The sequence below is a fragment of the Melanerpes formicivorus genome, unplaced genomic scaffold (genome assembly GCF_026170545.1).
Source record: "Melanerpes formicivorus ecotype bairdi unplaced genomic scaffold, bMelFor1.0.p_v2 SCAF_2, whole genome shotgun sequence".
NCBI lineage: Eukaryota > Metazoa > Chordata > Aves > Piciformes > Picidae > Melanerpes > Melanerpes formicivorus.
In genome coordinates, this window is record NW_027142354.1 from 32215871 (window position 1) to 32234480 (window position 18610).

The following is an 18610-nucleotide window of genomic DNA, read 5'->3' on the forward strand; positions in this document are numbered from 1 at the left end:
GCTAGCAATCAGGCAGATTTCAGCAGTCTCAAGAGGTAGTCTGAGAGGAGCCCTGTGAAGGCCAGAGGTAAATGTAAAGTCTTACACTTGGCAGGGGATCAAGGACCAATAAAACTGCCTTTTGAATAAGCAACTGAGATTAGTCCACAGCAAAAGCAAAAGGATTAATTAGCTAGCATTAACAAAGGGTTACATAGTCAAGCAAAAGATGATGTTTTCTTGTCTAGAGTAGCAGAACAACAGAAATCTCACAACTTTTTGGCTAAATCCTTATGTAAAGAATACAGGGATTTCATTTTCCCTCTGACTGAGAGTAAAAACAAATGTGTGGTGGTGAAAAAAAAGTTGAAAACAAAGATCCTTAAAATGACATCAAATCAAATAACATAACAAAACCAAAAAGAAATAAATGGCATCTTGGAAACAGGTTTTCCAAGTGGTATATAACTTCTCTTCTGGTCTAGAAGAACAAAGTATCTGTCATTGACTCTAGAAAAAGAAAGAACACAAACTAGTTCTGAATCTGAGATTCCAAATTATAAGACAAGAAAGATGTATTGCAAGTCATTTAAGAATTGAAACTGTTGCTAATACTGTACTTGGAGGCAACTCCTGTCATAAAAGACTTGTCCCAATTGGACCTCATGATCTTACCCATACTCCATGTTTTCCTGTCTCTAACTGTAGGTAAGCAGAAGGAAAAAAATAAAATAAAATAATTTCCTGATGTATTGGCTTTGGGTTGAGCTGGAGTTAATTCTCCTCAAAGCATCCTTCTAGTGCTGTGTTTTGCAGTGCCGTAGCTGAGTGTTGATTAACACACCAGTGTTTTGGCTACTGCTGAGCCAAACACCCAGGCTGTGCTTTTGCAACCCTTCCCTGCCCCGAGAGTACACTGAGAGGATGCAGCCAAGGCAGCTGATCCAAACTGGCCAAAGGAGTACCCCATGCCATATGACATCAGCTCAGGTATAAGAACAAAGTAAAAGAAGGCAGTTGGGGGATTTGCCCATGGCATCTGTCCTCCAGAGGAACCATCCAGCATAGAGAGCCCTGCTTCCCAAGACCGACCACTGTCTGCTGATGGGAAGCAGAGATTAACCTCCCTCTCTGCTTTCAGTTCTGTGTGGCCTATTGCTTTTGCTTATCATTATTATTAAATTGCCCCTATCTTTTAACTGGCTTTTGTTATATTTTCCCCACTCCCCTATCCATCTAAGAAGGGGAGTGATAGAGCAGCTTTGGTGGGCATTTGGCACCTGGCCAGGGCCAAACCACCACATCTGATTAGCCAAAATATCCACATTAACTCATGCTTCATGTATCAAATGAAAGTGTTCTTGAAACACCACACGAATTAAAGAATTTCAGCTCTGGAAAACAATGCTGTCATTCAACTGACAAATGGAGACTAGTCATAGCATGCAATGGGTGAATCACATGGAAATAATGATGACTGAAGTTGCTGTGACACGGTTCAAGTAGTATAACAACCTTACAGAAAGAAGCTAAAATTCTGGTATCTCAGAAAAAGCAAGTATATTTAAACAAATCAAGTGAGGCCATTATATGTGAAAATTAACAACTTGGGGGTGGGGGGAAGGAAGAAAGAAAAGAACCCTCATTTTTATTTTACCTCCAGTTTTGGGTGACATCCATACACCCAGACATTTGAATTGGGCTTTCTGGGGGTCGAAAAAAACACACAATTTACAGTGGTATTCTGAGAGCTACAACATATACAAATTTAAAGTATTTCCTGTGTGTCTTATGCACTGTGGCCTGTAAATCCCAAAGTAATACTAGTGCTCCTATAGCATAAAAGCATTTCTATATCTGCTGCAAATTTCTCCCTAAATCAGAGAAAATTCTATTTGCTACCTGCACAGACTACCCTTGAAAGATGCACTCTTTAAGTTGTCTATTTCTGAAAAATAAAAAGAACTTTGCTATCTTTTGGGAAATAGATTCCATAATACTGAGAAACAGTTTTTGTATCCCTCTCAAGGCACAAGTACAGGTGCTTATATTTCTCAGCACTGAAAAGCTCCAAGCTCTCATAATTATAAGGATAAAAGACTCTGAAAGAACATGCCATTGGCTGACAAAATAAAGTCACACTGGTGGCAAAAACTTCTGTTGTTCTTAGCACAATCATTGTATTTTATATACCTAGATCTATAGACAGCACTTGCAAGCCTATTGCCCAACTGAAACTGTCACGCAACTCAGAAACCTTCCATTTCCATTACAGTTTAAAAGTTTTCAAAAATGCATACTCAGGACCTACAAGTTTAGATCACTTAAGAACTTTAGAAAGTGTTACCCTGCCAGTACAAAAATTATGCAAACTCATTGTGAAAGCAGAGTACTTTTGCCTATCCTATGTATGTTTCACTTGCTGTAGTTCCTCTGAGAGTTCTACACAAGACGCAACACAAAAGGTGGCATGCAACAGCAAAACAGGGCTGTGGATTTGTCAGAGAAGTTCAGGAGGACAGGGTGGCAGGTGGGGACAAGCAAATAATGAAAAACAATTTTAAAATTAAGCATCATGAAATAACTGATTAGATTAAATTATGGAAAAAGCAGAAAACCCAAAGGCCTTGGTTTGGGTTGATAAATCCAACCTCCAAGAAGTAAAAAGGGAAACAGCTGTGCAATACAATGGCTTCTAAAAATTGGATGTAAATAAACAGTTACTTAAATCCAAACAGAATGGTTGGGAGAGTCCCAGCACAGACAAAGTAGGGGAACAAAGTGCACAAATTGAAGAGAAAACAAAACATCTTTTAAAGATTGAAATTTAAAGCCATTTAAGGCTTCAGCTGTCACATGGTTGCAGAAACAAATTGATTTAAGCTAATGTACATTAAGACCATATACCACACAACCAGAGAATACAAGGTGGCACATTCCAGCTTTCTGCGGCATGAGTTTGATGCAACTAAGCCATGACAACAAAGCTCAGAGACTAATACTGTATAAAATGGGATAAAATAAACCAGAAAAGGTTAGCTCCTATCTACTTGTCACATGTTCAAGTGAGAATTGAAAGAAAAGTCTGCAGGGACAGCAGCTCACACTGACAAAGGAAAATTGCTTTGTTCAAAAGGTAACGTTTCCCAAAACACTTAAGTGACTTTGTTTCATGCTAGATGTAAAGGAACTGTTGTTGCAATTTAAGCAACAAATCAGGCTCACTGCAAGTGCCTGAAAAATCATTTGGTATACTGATATCTTTTGAGTAGTATAATGATATCTTTTGATGCTCATAGCATCTCAAATAATCACCCATCAGTCTTCACACTCACAGATATGGCATGTCACGGTCTACAAAGAAATCACTCCAAAAACAGTTTCAAATTACAAACAATTTCAAGATTATTAGGCTTTAATATATCCGTGTTCTTTTTATTTGCTTGCCTTAAGCTATTCATTTTCAATTTGTGATTCCTTAGAACCATCCCATCAACTGCATCAACCAAAGTAGCTATGTAATCTTTATGTAACCGGACTTACTCAAGAGATTCCTCTTCTCAGGGATGTAAAGATCACAGATTCAACAGATGCAGTACTGAATGTACTTCACCCATACTGTTTTAAGCAGCACGTGCAGAGAACTGTATGCAAGGACTCTAAATGGTGTTTGTTTGTTGTTGGGTTTTTTAATGGCAGAAGTCAATTTTTCATGAAACATACTGGTTTTCTATGAAAAGATACATGAAGAAATTCCATGGTTTAGCAAGCACTTCAAATCATGACTGAAGTCAGGATTTGAATTACGTGAAGCACAGGTTCATTATCCTACCAGAACTAAGTATTTTAAGTTCTAATAAATATGAAGAAACCACTTTTCCATAAGGCATCAAAGACCACAAAGGTCAGTATCAGTGAATCACAGAATGTCCAGTTGGAAGGGATCCCCAAGGATCATGTGGTCCAACCTTTCTAGGTCATCATGTGGTTTAAAGTTGAGTCTTAAAATGGCCCAATGTAGGGGATTCCACTACTTCTCTTGGGAGTTTATTCCAACATCTAACTGTTCTCATTGTGAAAAATTTTCTTCTGGAGTCCAATCAGAATCTCCCCAGGAGTAACTTGTAACTATTAGCCCTTGTCTTTTCCATGTGATTCTGTGTAAAAAGAGAGTATCCCTTATCCTGGTAGCCACTCTTTATGTACTGGTATATGGTAACAAGTTCTCCCCTAAACCCAGTTCTCTCAGCAGGTCTTCCAGTCCCCTGATCATTCTTGTGGCCCTTCTCTGGATGCTTTCCAGCCTGCCTGCATCAATTTTTTTTGTAGGGCAGACACCAAAACTGCGCACAGTACTCCAGGTGTAGCCTGACAAGTGCTGAGTAGATTGGGATAAAGACTTTATCTCTGCTGGTCATGCCCTTGTTGATGCAATCCAGCATCCTGTTGGTCGTCTTCGGAGCTGCAGCACACTGTTCACTCACGCTGAGATTGCCTATCTTTAGCATTAGAATGTACAGAACTAAACAGACTGCTGCAGGCCATCAGACAATTCTTAATAAGCAGGGAAAAGTTACTGCCCATACTGATTTAGAGGAAGAAAGGAAAAAGTGCAATTGTTATCTCAGTCAACCCATTAATTTGAAACCTTTGAACCACTTTATTCCAGATGGTAACAATGAATGGACAGCACAGGGTTACAAATGTGCTTATGCTTATAAAGACAAGGAATCCCCATTCATTGTGCTGCATAGGCTCTTAATGAAGTTCAGGTCCTAGAGCAAACTGACAGCACCTTAGCCCAAACTTACTGCACTCTACTCATCATCCCAACTTAATGTATGCTGTCTGTTTTGTCACTGCCCATGAAAAGACTATAAGCAAACTTCCGCCAGCAGCCACCAGAAAGACACAGGAAAGATGCTGCTTCAGAATTTCTTTAAGAAAAAACCTTAAGTGATTAGAGAATATAGTGCTTTAGCAACAAAAGCCTTTCTAGATGCTCGTGGTTTCTCCCCAATAAACAACTATGTGGAAATACTGTAACTTGACAAGTGTCTTCGTCTTGGTTGTTGTCACCAGTCACATCTACACACATTCTTGTATTTGCTCATCTATTTAATATTCCACAAAAGGTAACAGGTTGCTTGGTTTTTTTTCTCAATTATTGTCATTAAAACATGTGCACATTTCTACTTACATGAGCACAAACCAATCTGTTGTCACTAAATGGAGATCATATTCTGGTTTAATTTTTATTTGATTTTCAGCATGACAGGCATTTTCTTCACCTACGCTTTGCAATGAGGAACAGAACTATTGTAATGAGGAGCAAAGAAATAATTTCACATGTAGTTTCACTTTACTGAGTTTTCGTTAGGTATCCATTCATTAGCCTTCACAGATAACTGAAGTTTACAATGTAACTGTCAGACTTCCTTCTGTGTTCACCATTATGAAACACCTTAAGGGTGGGCAATGGGATCTATATAATTTTTTGCATGCTTGCATGCACCATACACTTTCTTATTACCCATTTGTTACACTGCAATGTCTTCTGTCCTTCCCATACCCTCTTAAAGATTTTCCTGTGCTAACTGAAGAGCTGTTAAATACTATATTCACCATCTAGCCTGGTGACACAGAGACTTAAAGCTCAAGATAAGGTGAGCACTCCAAGTTAGAATTTTCCGTCCAGCTGCCCAATTCCATATATTGGACTTGCTTCTTTGCCCCAAACCCATGACAGTTGAGCATGGATCTTACATGCAACTTAAATCTATAGATGTGAAGTCACTAGAGACTTAGCCATTGCTTTGGAACAAGATCAAACACACACGCACAAACTGCATTGATGAAGTAGCATTCAAATTGCTGTCACCTTTAACACCATTCCCCTGAGTTCAGCTGAGGTAAGGCCTCAAGTTTACTCAGAAAACACATACACCCTTATTAAAAAGCTTCTGCCTAGAAAGGATCAATCAGGTAATTTAATGGGTGGCAACACAATTTCTGTGACACAAAAAGCACTGGTGAGGCTTGCCACATGACATTCGTTATACCCACTTATGTGTTTCAAAACAAGCGCACATCTGCTTATGATAGCCTTTGTACAACATATACTAGTATGGCTTTTAAAGAATTAAGGTAGAGAATCAAGAACAAAGTAAATATGCCTTTATTACAGTAACAGCAGTAACATGAAATTTAAACTCAGCACAATTGCTGTCTCAGCACTGATCCAAATTTGGTTCTGCTCTAAACAGTTCAAGATGTCTTGGGGAAATCCAAGATGACAAGAATTACCTAAATCACAATTTGTTTTGTAGCAGAAATTCTCAAAGACACTAACCTTTTTTTTTTCCTAGTAAATATTTAATTACAACTGTAAATAGAGAAACACAAATAGGAACAAAAATTAGAATATAATTACTAGTATTTGAGCTGCAGCAACTATAATCTGCTGATTCTTTTGGCACCATATAGCTAGAAATTGAACTTATTGAGCTTTTAAAAATTCCTTGTTTAAATAAGAAAAATTAACAAAATGCACAAATGTATTCATCTACAAATACTGCACACAGAGAAGAGAGTATATACTTGTGCAAAAGTGGAAAAAAATGGTAGATTTGTCTCTGTCTTCAGAGACCAAGCCAATGAAGTGTTGCTAAAAATACCACTCTAATATTTCTCTGTCCAGGGATAGATATTATCCACACTGTCAGATTGCACAAGACATTGATCAAAACTAAAGAAGCCAAATACATATAAAAGGTACTCATTCCTATGCTATATGTGGAAAGCCTGTATAAAAGGGGAAGAATTTTGAGGAACAAACCTTAAAACCAACATCTTTACAATTTTTTTTTAATCAGATTAAGTTTGGATGGATAAGCATACAAAAAAAAATTAATAGTAATTCTGTGACCTAATGCAAATTAATTTTCAATTAAATTAATAAACTTAATTGGCACCAACAAGTCATTTGTTCCTCTTCTCCTCCTGAACTTCTGAGGGTCTCCTAACTCGCCACACACTTCTTCACTTAGGCATACGGCCCTCCTTTATAACACTAACGACAGGTGAATCTGGGGATGCCTCAGTTCTCTGTAACTGGTTCAGCTGCATCCCCACCAAATACAGTGACACCTAGGCACACTACATTGTTTCTCTGTTCTAGAAACCTGGGCATACAGGTCACAAGCAAGGAGCATCACAGGTCCCCAGTTTGGCTGATTAGGGGACATGTATGGCTGATATGTACCTATTCCGTAATCTAGATACATCCTCAGACAATCTACTCTAGTTCCTAAGAACCGTGGACAGATTACAAGCAGCTTAATTGTCCACTCAGACTACAAAGTGTTACAGACATAGGAGGACTGTCACTGCACTAGAAAATTAATGTTATACTTCCTCATTTTAACAATGTTATCTAGTAATGCAAAAAAACTTCTTTTAAAGCATGCAAAACTACTTTTAAGAAACCTCCCCAATAATTTAAAGTCTTGAAGCAGTTTCTTAAAAGACAAAATTTTAAATGTTCTAACATAATTAATTACATTTTAAAATTCTTAGAAAAAGGCTATTACTACACCTTGGAGACAGAATACCTGAATTTGTTATAAAATAGAATATATGCTTGAAGATTATCTATTGTGTCTTACAAAAAACTCCATCCTGATTTTTAAAAACATTTTGGTTATTTAAAATTAAGTTCTCTAAATTTCTTTACTGAGGCACTGTGAAAGAAGCTAAACAGTACTTGTCATTACTGAAGGATACACAGACATGATGGAGAACTGTTGTAAATTAAACTAGACATAGGGTAACTCCCACAAGCTAAAGGCTATCAGGTTAGCTACTCTTTCTCTCTATCCCTGCCTCCTCTTTCCTTTCCTCTTAATCAATTCACATTCCATTTTAAAAAAGGCAATACAAAGACAAAACCCCCAACACTATGCAAAGGAGATTTTAAGACTACTTCATACAACAGTTTTCACTCCAACATTTCCAATATCAGCCAAAGAACTTCCCAAAAAGGCATAAGGAACTAGCTGTGGCAGATACGTAGAATCTGAACAAACAATTACAAGAATTTCACAGGTTTGCAGTATTGCTGTGGTCACATTTGCAATGTGAGAATTCCTCACACTTCTATTAATTTCCTCCACTCAAAGTATGGCTCTTTGGCACATCAGCTACAGCATACACATACAGCGAGGCCTTACTTTAACAAAAACTCCTCACTGGCCTATCTTTAAACATGTTACAGCAGATCCAGTCTTAAATACAGCATCTGATCTCACAATAGAACGTGGTTGAGCTGTGTTCAGATCTTGCATGGTACAACTGTGTAACAGCCACTTGGAAAAAGAAAACTCACATAAACAGTTTACCCATGAGGAGACACTGTATTAGGATCCATTTGAAGAACAATCAATTAGCAAGACACTGGCAATACATTCCAGGTTTTTAGTTCCTCTATGGTCAGCCAATCATTAAATATTGAACAGTCTTAAAGAAACTGTATCATATTTGTTCACCTGAACTTGTTCTGTGCTTTTAGAAGAGATATGGCAGCAGCTATTGAACCACCTTACTACAGTGTACAAAAACCCCCCAACCAAAACAAAAAAACAAAACATCAAAAACCACAATTTTGTTATAGTTTTGAAATCTAGAAACAAACTGCTTGTGTGTTTGAGATTTTTTTTAATATACAAACAATTTGACAAAAACTGGTTTCAAAATACATTTTTAGTTCCTAAAAGCATATAGGGATTAATAAGAAGTGTCACACATTAATAAATCATGCTACCCACTTTAACAAAAGACACCATTATGTATCTTCTGTGGTCTACGAGGATTTACTGGAAGCAGCATACTAAATATACTGGCCCAATTTTATCTCTATTACAACTACACTGAAATCAATTTAAGAAATCATTTCAATGAAGCAAAAACTAATGGCCTCCACCAACTCTAGAGAGTACATGTCCAAAGTTCAACATCTATCCATGCATAGCTTGACTTACTATATACCCTTCTTCTGTCTATATCTGTCATTATGTAGCATCAAATTTATGATGACATACTTTCAAAATCAGTGCTCCATGAATGTTCACTCCTCCCATTTTCATTTTTCTTTGTAGGTATTAAGTAACATCATTATCTCAGAAGGAGCTGCAATAAAATGTTACTCTTGTCCTCCATTTACCTCACAAAGTATGTGTATCTTAATTATCCAATATTGGCCATAAACTATCATATGTCAATGAGTGTACCATTCAAAATGATGCATCTCAAATTAATTGGTACATCTTTTGAGTGGAAGAGTGGAGTGCAAGACATCAGTTCTGTGGCCAGAAAAGATTCAAAACCTTCAAATATTTATCTGAAAATAAAAAATTCAACCTTGGTTCAAAACCATATAAGCAAAATACAATCTAGAAATTAATACATGTTTTGTTCACATTTATTTGGGGAAGCTATGTAATAGCCTGTTACAACACCCTTAAGTAATGCAGTTAGCTTAAAGTAACAAAGTGTTTTCACATATATACCATTGGCATATTTAATGTATTGCAGGGTATTCACAATAAATGTCAATGAAACAAATACTACATGACAAGCAAGAAATATCAATTTTTTTCTTTACGTTGTTCAAATAGGATCTGGGAATAAAAATAACTGCATCAGGTGAGAGGTAACCCCCAGAAAAATATGCATTCATTCCAGACTGATTGTGGAAAAAGCTCTTCACACCAATGCAGCAAGGTTGTTGAAGATTACTATTGTGACAAAACATTGACTTCATCCAAAAAAACCCCAGCCAAACAAACAAAAACAAACCAACTAACCAAACATCCCAACTAAGCCACACAAAATTGTTTGCATTTGTAATCTTCAGACAAATTATTGCCTATTTTTCTTGCCCATGCTAATATTGTGGTACAATTTAAAAATACAGATATTTGAACATGGTAATATTCAGATACCAAAACAGTAGATAGCTATCAAGCTGTTGACAAATTATTCTCCTCCCACAATTAATATTCATTTGATTACATATGTAAGTACCTGTAGCAAAAGCCTTTTGGTTTGGTTGTTTTTTTTTTTTTTACAAAAAACAGAGCTCAGATTTCTATGCTTTCTACATTTTACAGTATTGAGACAAGGCACTCACCTTTTTTAATTCACAATGGGAGAATCCTCTGCTTACAATCTTACTACTATGAAGCCTTGTTAGTGTGAAGAATCACAAAAATGTGTAAGAATGCAGATAACTCAGTACCTTTCTCAACATTGGAAATGTGATATTTCCAACAGTCAATCAGTTCTCATCATTTCCCCAGACATGTAAACAGTTCAAGTTTAAGGTTTCACTAACAAAGGTAAAATACTCTGTAGGTTATTGGGAAGGCAGGGTACTACTCCATAAACTAGTTGACAGAGAAGCTTTTTTCAGGTTTTATCTTTAAAATAATTTACTATGCCATCTAGGATTTTCACATAATGAAATGTTTGTAACAAGATCTTTCCTATCTAAAGAGGCTTCAGGTGGCTCTATCACCAAAAAAAATGCTTTTCTGTGCATCTTGAAATCAATGCAACTATGATCACAAATTACTCACTAATGTAAAGAATGGCAGACTGTTGCATTATGCAAACCCATCCACATTCTTCTGCATCCCTGTAAATGCAGCTGCTTTCCTGTTTTCATTGTACTGTACACTGTAACAATGGGTTTCACCTAATAAGCTATTCAGAAAACTCATACACAGTATGCAGGTCATCTCAATCCATTGCATTTATGTTAGAAGTAACACAAAAAATGCTTTCAAACATCATCCAAGACTGGAACACTTAGAAGCACCTTAAACTCTCATAAAATATTCACTAGAACTATCAACAGTATCAATCGTATTGTGGTCCCAAACACACTTTGTTAACTCATGTATTACTGCTGCAGGAATATATGTCTTAAAGGAAATCTCCTGTGCCTTACACAGATCGGATATTTCCAAAGTCCCATGCATGAATAAGAAGGAGGTGAGGAGGGATGAAAAGAAACCAAAGCTAGAATTTTAAAAGAGTTATTTTCTTTTAGGAATTATAGACCTACATTATAATCAGTGTGAGATAAATGCTCTAACCTCCATCTGCACCATTCTAGTCTTTCTCCTCCCACATCAGTGCTGAATTTGCAGGAATCAAAGAATGAATAAACCAAGAACATTTAAAAAAAAAAAATCTCCAGTTAGGAAGACACTTGCATGTGGTTTGGGAACAGTACTGACATCCTATTTATCTCAGATTTGACCAGCCTGTGACCTCTTAGTAGCTCCTTTCTCTACCACTTGGAAAAGCCATGTCTAATTACTAGAGCACCACTTCTCTCCTGGAGTCCAAGCTGGTAGAGAGGTTGCTTAATAGAGTACCCAGACAGAGGTCTACAAAGAAAAAAAGGGGGTGAAATAGAAACTGGCTTACGTGCTCCAGTTTGTCTTTCCTTCTCAGCCAGACACTGGCACTGTAGTCCTGCTGCTTGACAGTGCTGTAGAAGTTCGCACCTACTCTGGTGAGGCTTGGGGAAGGCTCCCTGGGTCTGCTCTTCAGCCTCATCTGCTCGAAGCCCTCATGGGGGGATGAGGAGAGCCAGTCATGCCTGACTTCCATTTTGACATGACAAGGCAAAGTCCAAGGGAAAAAAATCCGAAGAAATGAAGAAATTAAGAGGCACTAGATGAAGAGGGTCCAAAAATGAACAGGATGGGGGAAGAAGAAAGAGAAGGACAGGGAAAACACACACACACACACAAAGACCACCCCAAAAAATGGTAAAAGAAGAGGGGGTGGGGGGAAGAGAAATGACAAGGTGGGTGGAGTGAAGGGAGAAGGAGAGGCTGCAGGTAAGAGAGGGAAACGGGCAGGGCGAGATGAAAGGGCACTCGCGAAAGAAGGCGCTCCAAGATGCCGCTGCTTGTTGCCCTCGCTGCCAGCCAGCTGCAGTCCAGGAGCGACGCAGCGGGAAGCGGCTGCTTGCGGCTCTGCCCGGGACGGCGGCGAGGGCAGGCGCGGCCCCGCGCAGATGGAGGCCGGGCGGGGCCGCTGGCTCCAGCCCGCCTGCAGGTTGGCGCAGTGGAGGGGCCGCCGCCCGCCCGAGGATGAAGCCGGCTCCTCCCCCGCCTCCCCCGCCTTGGCAGCCACCTTCGGGGAAGCGGAAAGCAGCACGGCAGAGCCCCGCTCTTTCCTCTAGGAAAGCAGCTATTCCCCCTCCCCGGCTCATAGGGGGCTGCCCGCGCCCCTGGGGAAAGTTCGTTCGATCCCTCTCCCCCGTCCCGGCGGACACCGGCCGGGGTTCGGTGGCCGGTTGCCACTCCCTCCTGGGGAAGCCTTTGTCCAGCATCCTCTCCCAGGGGCTCCAGCGTCATGCCCTGCCGAGGGCGGGATGCGCACCCCGGACCCCACCGTGGCGAACAGGAGAAGTGGGACTACGGCCACTGGGACCACAGCGCTGATCTCTCTCGGCAGCACCTCTGCGTCCCCATGTTGCCTCCCTTCCCCCTGGGCAGGGGTTCTCGGTGCTCTGAAGCGTAACCTGACCGAGCAGCCGCTCCTTTCCTCAGGGGAGCCAGGAGCACACCTACCCTGGCCAGCGGCCCGATGCACCGAAGCTAGGTACAGGGCAGGCAGGAGCCCCGGGCCAGGCTCCAGGTCCAATTCTGCCTGGAAGTCAATCACCCGCTCCCCCACACGCACACACCCCCGCAGCCGCTCAGCCAGAGCCACACCTCAGAAAGCCAATCCCTTCCGTGGTCCTAGTTGGACATAAACTGGAATGCCCGCAAGTGCGGATACCTGAGCACCCAAAATTCCTCACATAAGAGAGATCTTGGAGTGGTTTCCATCGTCCACTGCCATCTCCTTTAGCAGAAGTTATACGTGTTGCTATTTAGCTCAAACTTGTTTCAGCAGAAAAAGGACTTTCCTTTTTCACACACTGTAAAGCCACCTCGCTAGCTGCCCACACACCCTGCAAAGCTATATTAGGCACAGACAAGAAAACTTTCTCACATAGCACCAAGAAACAATCATTTGAGCTCAGAAATGCATTTCAGTTTCTGGTGAATACTTGCTGGCAGACAATTTGTATTTTACCAGAGAACTGATGTAGCTATTCAAATAGAGAGATACTGAACTAAAAAGTCTACCCTGGAATCCTGTTAAATGAAAATAGCTTTTGAATGGTAAAACAGTTCACTTAGACTAGTTGGGGGGAGGGCATTGTAGGAGACCTCCCTGCTAACCACTTGGTTTGGAGTCTGATCAAAAAGCAGGTATAATATATCCTTACGATTGAGTTCAGGGTCTATTACTGTGAAGTATTATTCAGAAACCAGACAAATGATGACATTTTTCCTTTCAAAATTCTAAGGCTAGAAGCAAAAATACATCACACCTCATAATTGAGGATTATTACTAATAGGTAATACTAGTATCTTCATGAAATGCTGGAAAAATAAACCAAAAACAGTTACAGGGGTATGGTAGGAACACAAAGTACAGCATTTTCCTCTAACAAGTAGTTTCATAATACTTGCCTTAATATCACCCCTCAAAACCAGTGTAACAAAATAGCAACAAGCAGAATCATCAACATTATATGCAAATAATTTTTACTCACCTGTAAAAGGAATTGCAGCTTGCTTTCAAGTAACTACCTCTCCAGTTTCTTCAGTTAATAGAGCAAATCTGGGCATTTCCAAGGTTGCCAATACACTCTCACAGCACCTGGAACAAATATTAGGAGCATGTGACTATACTGTGTGCAGGACACACCGGAAGGCATGAACGTATGGCATATCACAGCTGCAGCAGTTTTGAGCTCACACAGAATAACTTGATTAAACACCTGCTGAAATGAACTATACCGCAGATGCCCCTTTATGAATTATGTCCATAGTTTCAAACATTCAGTCAAATAAAAATAAAGAGAGAGAAAAAAAGTCTCTGAGTTTCTTCAAATATGCCATGAGGCTCATGTTGGTAGAAAAAGTTTGCATGTGTTGTAAATAAGAACAGCCTGCTTTTGTTGGTTTGGCATAAGAGGTTTCACATTGTTTCTATGGCAGTATATACACTACTTTTTCCTCTGGGCTTTCTCATTGCTGCTTGCAAATATTTTAAAAAATAAAGGTTTTAGTAGCACTTTGCAACTGACACCTGCTTTCCTTCTCATCTTGTAATGCTCTGACAGATCAGAATCAATATGCTACTGTACTTCAGTATAATACATTATCCCATTCCTCCTGTATGCTGTTTTTGGATTATTTTTCTAGTAAGGTTATTTTATCTTACCTTAACTTCCCTAGTTACACTATCAGCAGCTTTCTCAACTGCCTAGCCAGAACAGTCACAAAATGGAGTGCTGGAGCTGCTTTTAACCCCTAGGCTGTAAAGCTGGTTTGCTCATCTTTCCAAACACCCTTTTACTTGTTACCTAGGTATGGTGTATATGCCTTTCTACTACTACTGCTGCCAACATTAATATTACTCTTAATAGTGCTATTGTCATTAGGAATAAGAAAGAAAAGGGGGGAAAAGGAAGCTGGGAACAAGTATTTTAAAATCATTTGAGTAAGCTATGTTTACAAAGCCCTTGTAACTTCCTAACTCCACACAAGAAAGAACATTTTGAGTGAGAAAACATAGTATAATTACTATACATTTTTGTATTTTAATAAAGATTTTACTCAAGCAAATTAACAAGGTAAGAATACAATTTCAGTCCCTAGCAAATACACAGCCATTAATCTATTTTGAAAAGATATAAAGAGCCCTTTCCAAGATTTTCTTTTCCAATTTATTTCCAGTTTGTACCTATAAAAAAAAAAAATAAAGTTTGCTCAAACCACAACCACAAGCATATCAATCAGCTTAATTCAGAGATAATTTAACTCATTAAAATTCAATCGGTTCTGTAGTAGATCAGCAATTCAAATTGACCGTATTGAGCTGGATTAAACTGCTGCCTTTCTCTTCCCTGCAATTTTCAGAATTGCCCAAACACCTGCTCCTGTCAAGTCCCTTTGCTTCCATAGCCAGGTGACAACAGCAGCAAGGATGACTGAATTACAAACATTATACTTACATCACTAGCAACTGATGCAAGTCACGCATATCATAACATGCTTTTACGTTTTTTTGTGATCCACACTACATTTTTCTGTAATTCACTGCCCATTTTAACATCAAGATTCAGAGAAAGTCTTCCTAGGCTATCTACAGAAGTTTCTGTTTTCTACAACAACAGAATGAATGCTGTAGGGGGAACTGGTAACTTAGGCCAGTGCAAAGAAAATTGCTAGAATGTAAGTGGAAACGTATTACATTTTTTTAATAAATAAGAAAACAAAACAAAAAACCAGCTTCTTTTTATTCCAAAAATCTTGTCCAGATAAGTTTTAAAGGAACTGTCTTTTTGCTCAGGTCTCTAAACATTTTTTTTTCACTAGGCACTTCTAGCAATATAGAATATAAACAAGAGCATTAGACCTTTTATCAACAAATGGCATATACCTGAAAAAGCAAAAACTCCTATAGCAAAACTTTATTATGGCTGGATAGCTGACATATATGAATATATAGAATCACAGAATCAATAAGGTTGGAAAAGACCTCAAAGATCATCAAGTCCAACCTGTCACCCAGCACCTCTTGACTACTAGACCATGGCACCAAGTGCCACATCCAATCCCCTCTTGAGCACCTCCAGGGATGGTGACTCCACCACCTCCCTGGGCAGCCCATTCCAATGGTTAACAACTCTCTCTGTGAAGAACTTTCTCCTCACCTCAAGCCTAAACTTCCCCTGGCACATCTTGAAACTGTGTCCTCTTGTTCTGGTGCTGGTTGCCTGGGAGAAGAGAGCAACCCCTTCCTGGCTACAACCACCTTTCAGGTAGTCGTAGACAGCAATGAGGTCACCCCTTAGCCTCCTCTTCTTCAGGCTAAACATTCCCAGCTCCCTTAGCCTCTCCTCGTAGGACATATGTGCATTAGATTCAAGGCCTCCTTAGAAAGCACTAATTTATGCTGCAGAGCTGGATCACACACAAGCCCTGGCCCACTTAGAGTTTGCTACACCTGACCAAAACAGCAGGCAGCAATTGCCTGCAGGTTTCAGTTGGTGTCCGGTCAGAGGGCTGTAACTGACACCAGCTGCAACAGCACTGCACCTGGCAGCCAGGCAGGAAGGTAGCTGTTACCTTCTTACCCAGCTCAACTGAACTTGCTTTCTCTTCTAGGAATTGCAAACAAGACTCAAATGGGGAGATCTTTGTAATCTCCCAATAACACTAGCACATCCCAGATTAAAGGACTAGTCTTTTTAACCATTTTCAAATAACCAAATCAGCAGCCCCTGCTTAGCTACCCAAATTCTAGCAGCCTACAAAGACAGAACCCATTGCAGCAGCCTGTTTCATCTATGCTTACAGTAAGGCGTGTCTCCCAGCCTAACTCCTGCCTTCTGCAAGCAACCACCTATCACTTATCACTGAAAAATGAGTTTGCCATAGGAAAGTGAGAGAGGAAAAAATAAAAGAAGAAGACGACACAGGGACAGAATAGTAAAACTCATTAGATGTGAAGTAGACAAAAAGTAAGAAAAAAATCTAATGCTGCATAAACAGGGGTAAATAATTTCTGTATCACTGTTTTCCCAAATTTTAAGCAGCTAAACATGCAACCTTTGTACAGAATATCTGTAGCTGCAATTTATATACAGGAATTTAAGTCACAATAATGTAATGTTAGGGTCAAAGGTAAGGTTAGTGTGAATGCTTGCAGTTGGAGGTGCTTCAGACTTCAGGTTATGAACAAATCAGACACCTACCTCAGAAATAACATGGAAACATTGTCTAACACTGATAATGCTCCTAGCCATTTGGATGTCCGCGTGTCTGTTTGGATTCAGCTATTATCCAAATACTTCTGTGTTTCTTGCCTCAAATGTTAACCCTGAACTCTTTCATCTTTCCATAACTGCTGATTAATAAAAAAACAAAAACAAAAAACAACTCACAAAAAAAAAGACAGAAACCTATCACATTAGGCATATCATTACTCTTGAGACATCTCCCTTCCATCATATCTGTTTGATATCAGCCATGCGTTCAGAACATATCAGTCTGCAACTGACAGACAAATAGTATTATTATATAAGCTTTGTTTCCTTTAGTAACAAACAAACAAAAGAAAATCTGACATATTAACTAGTCCATCTCCCATTTGGAATAAAATATTATCCTGTAAAGGTCATCAAAATTTACAATTAACCTAGAACTCCAGGGCTAGAATTTTTCTCTTATGGCATCCTTTCCACCTCGAAATAATATAAGGTGCTAAACTGGCCCCTTAAATCCATTGTGTGCTGAATGTATACTGGTGTGGACTGGGGTACTCTCACTTTCACCAAGGTTTGTGACAGAATACATGACATCTTTCATTTAAAATCAAACTCTGCTTCCTCTCTCTTTCATCCCTCTGTCCATACTCATCCACACAATTCCAAAGAATATTTTCAGCTCTGAGCCTCAATAATCTTGTCCAGACAAGATTTCATCCTGCCCCTTAAAATGACATTCATTAGTGGCACATACTAATGGGGGCAAATCCTGTCCTGTGTTACACCTCTATGTCCCCACTGGAGTCATTAGACAAAAATAATTTTATAATGAAGGTCTAACCACGGGGCAAAATTTGGCCTACATTTCTTTAAAACAAATCTGCAGCAAGTGATGCCCTGAGAATGAGACCCTTTATATTTGTGTGAAGGGCTTTGTTTTTATGGTTGTTTACTGAATAGGCTTATATCTACCTCAGCTTGGGCTTTTTATGCTGAATTTATCTGGTTGGTGCAGCTAAGTGCAATAGGCAGACTGCTGATAAAATCTAAGCTCTCGAGTGCTCTTGCAATGAAGTGAGTAGCTAAAATTATTCCAGAAGAGTGGTATTCAGCAGAGGCAAATACTGTAAGGGACAATGTTTTTTTCCAATGAACTGGAACTGAAAGCACAGCAGGTGAGAGATCTGTACCAGTAGAAGACAGGATCTCCAGGGATAGAGGAATGCTTTTTCACTTTTATTTTTCCACACATACATAAATTATGGTTATTAACAAGGGATATATTCTCTACATCTGCACAATCTGCATTGTAGGGATGGAGGAGAGAAAAAAAATTAACAACCTTTCATGAATAAGTAACAAAGAATGTAAAGAAAATCCAAGTAAAGGGGGTGGGAAGTAAAACAAGGAGAAGAAAACACTTGTTTTCTTGCTTTTATGAGACTACGTTAGTAAGGCCATATAGGGAATGAACTGGTTCTAGGTTTAGCACTCTGAAATTTCCCACAAGTATATTCTTATAATGCATTAATACAGGACAAAGGAAGAAATATACTTTAAAAAAGAGAAAATGGGATAGAGATTTTTAGTGCATAATTGTACTTACTCAGGAAGTTGTCAGTAAAAAAAGTGTTAGATCAGGAAGTGTCCAAAGACACTATCTTGTTTCTACCATTAAAAAGAGTGTACTTTAAAGTAATCCAAAATATTTTAACA

The 18610-nt window shown here is 39.1% G+C and overlaps 1 protein-coding gene across 2 annotated transcripts in view; it reads right to left on the reverse strand.

The window, feature by feature from the left end:
- Positions 1 to 11829, reverse strand: part of PLD5 (phospholipase D family member 5) — a 264750-nt gene extending 252921 nt beyond the window's left edge. For both annotated transcript variants that reach the window (XM_068155368.1, XM_068155383.1), the window contains exon 1: positions 11476 to 11829. In XM_068155368.1, the coding sequence (XP_068011469.1) occupies positions 11476 to 11661 (186 nt within the window). In that variant the 5' untranslated portion in view covers positions 11662 to 11829. The remainder of the gene's footprint in view (positions 1 to 11475) is intronic.
- Between the last annotated feature and the right edge of the window lie 6781 nt (positions 11830 to 18610).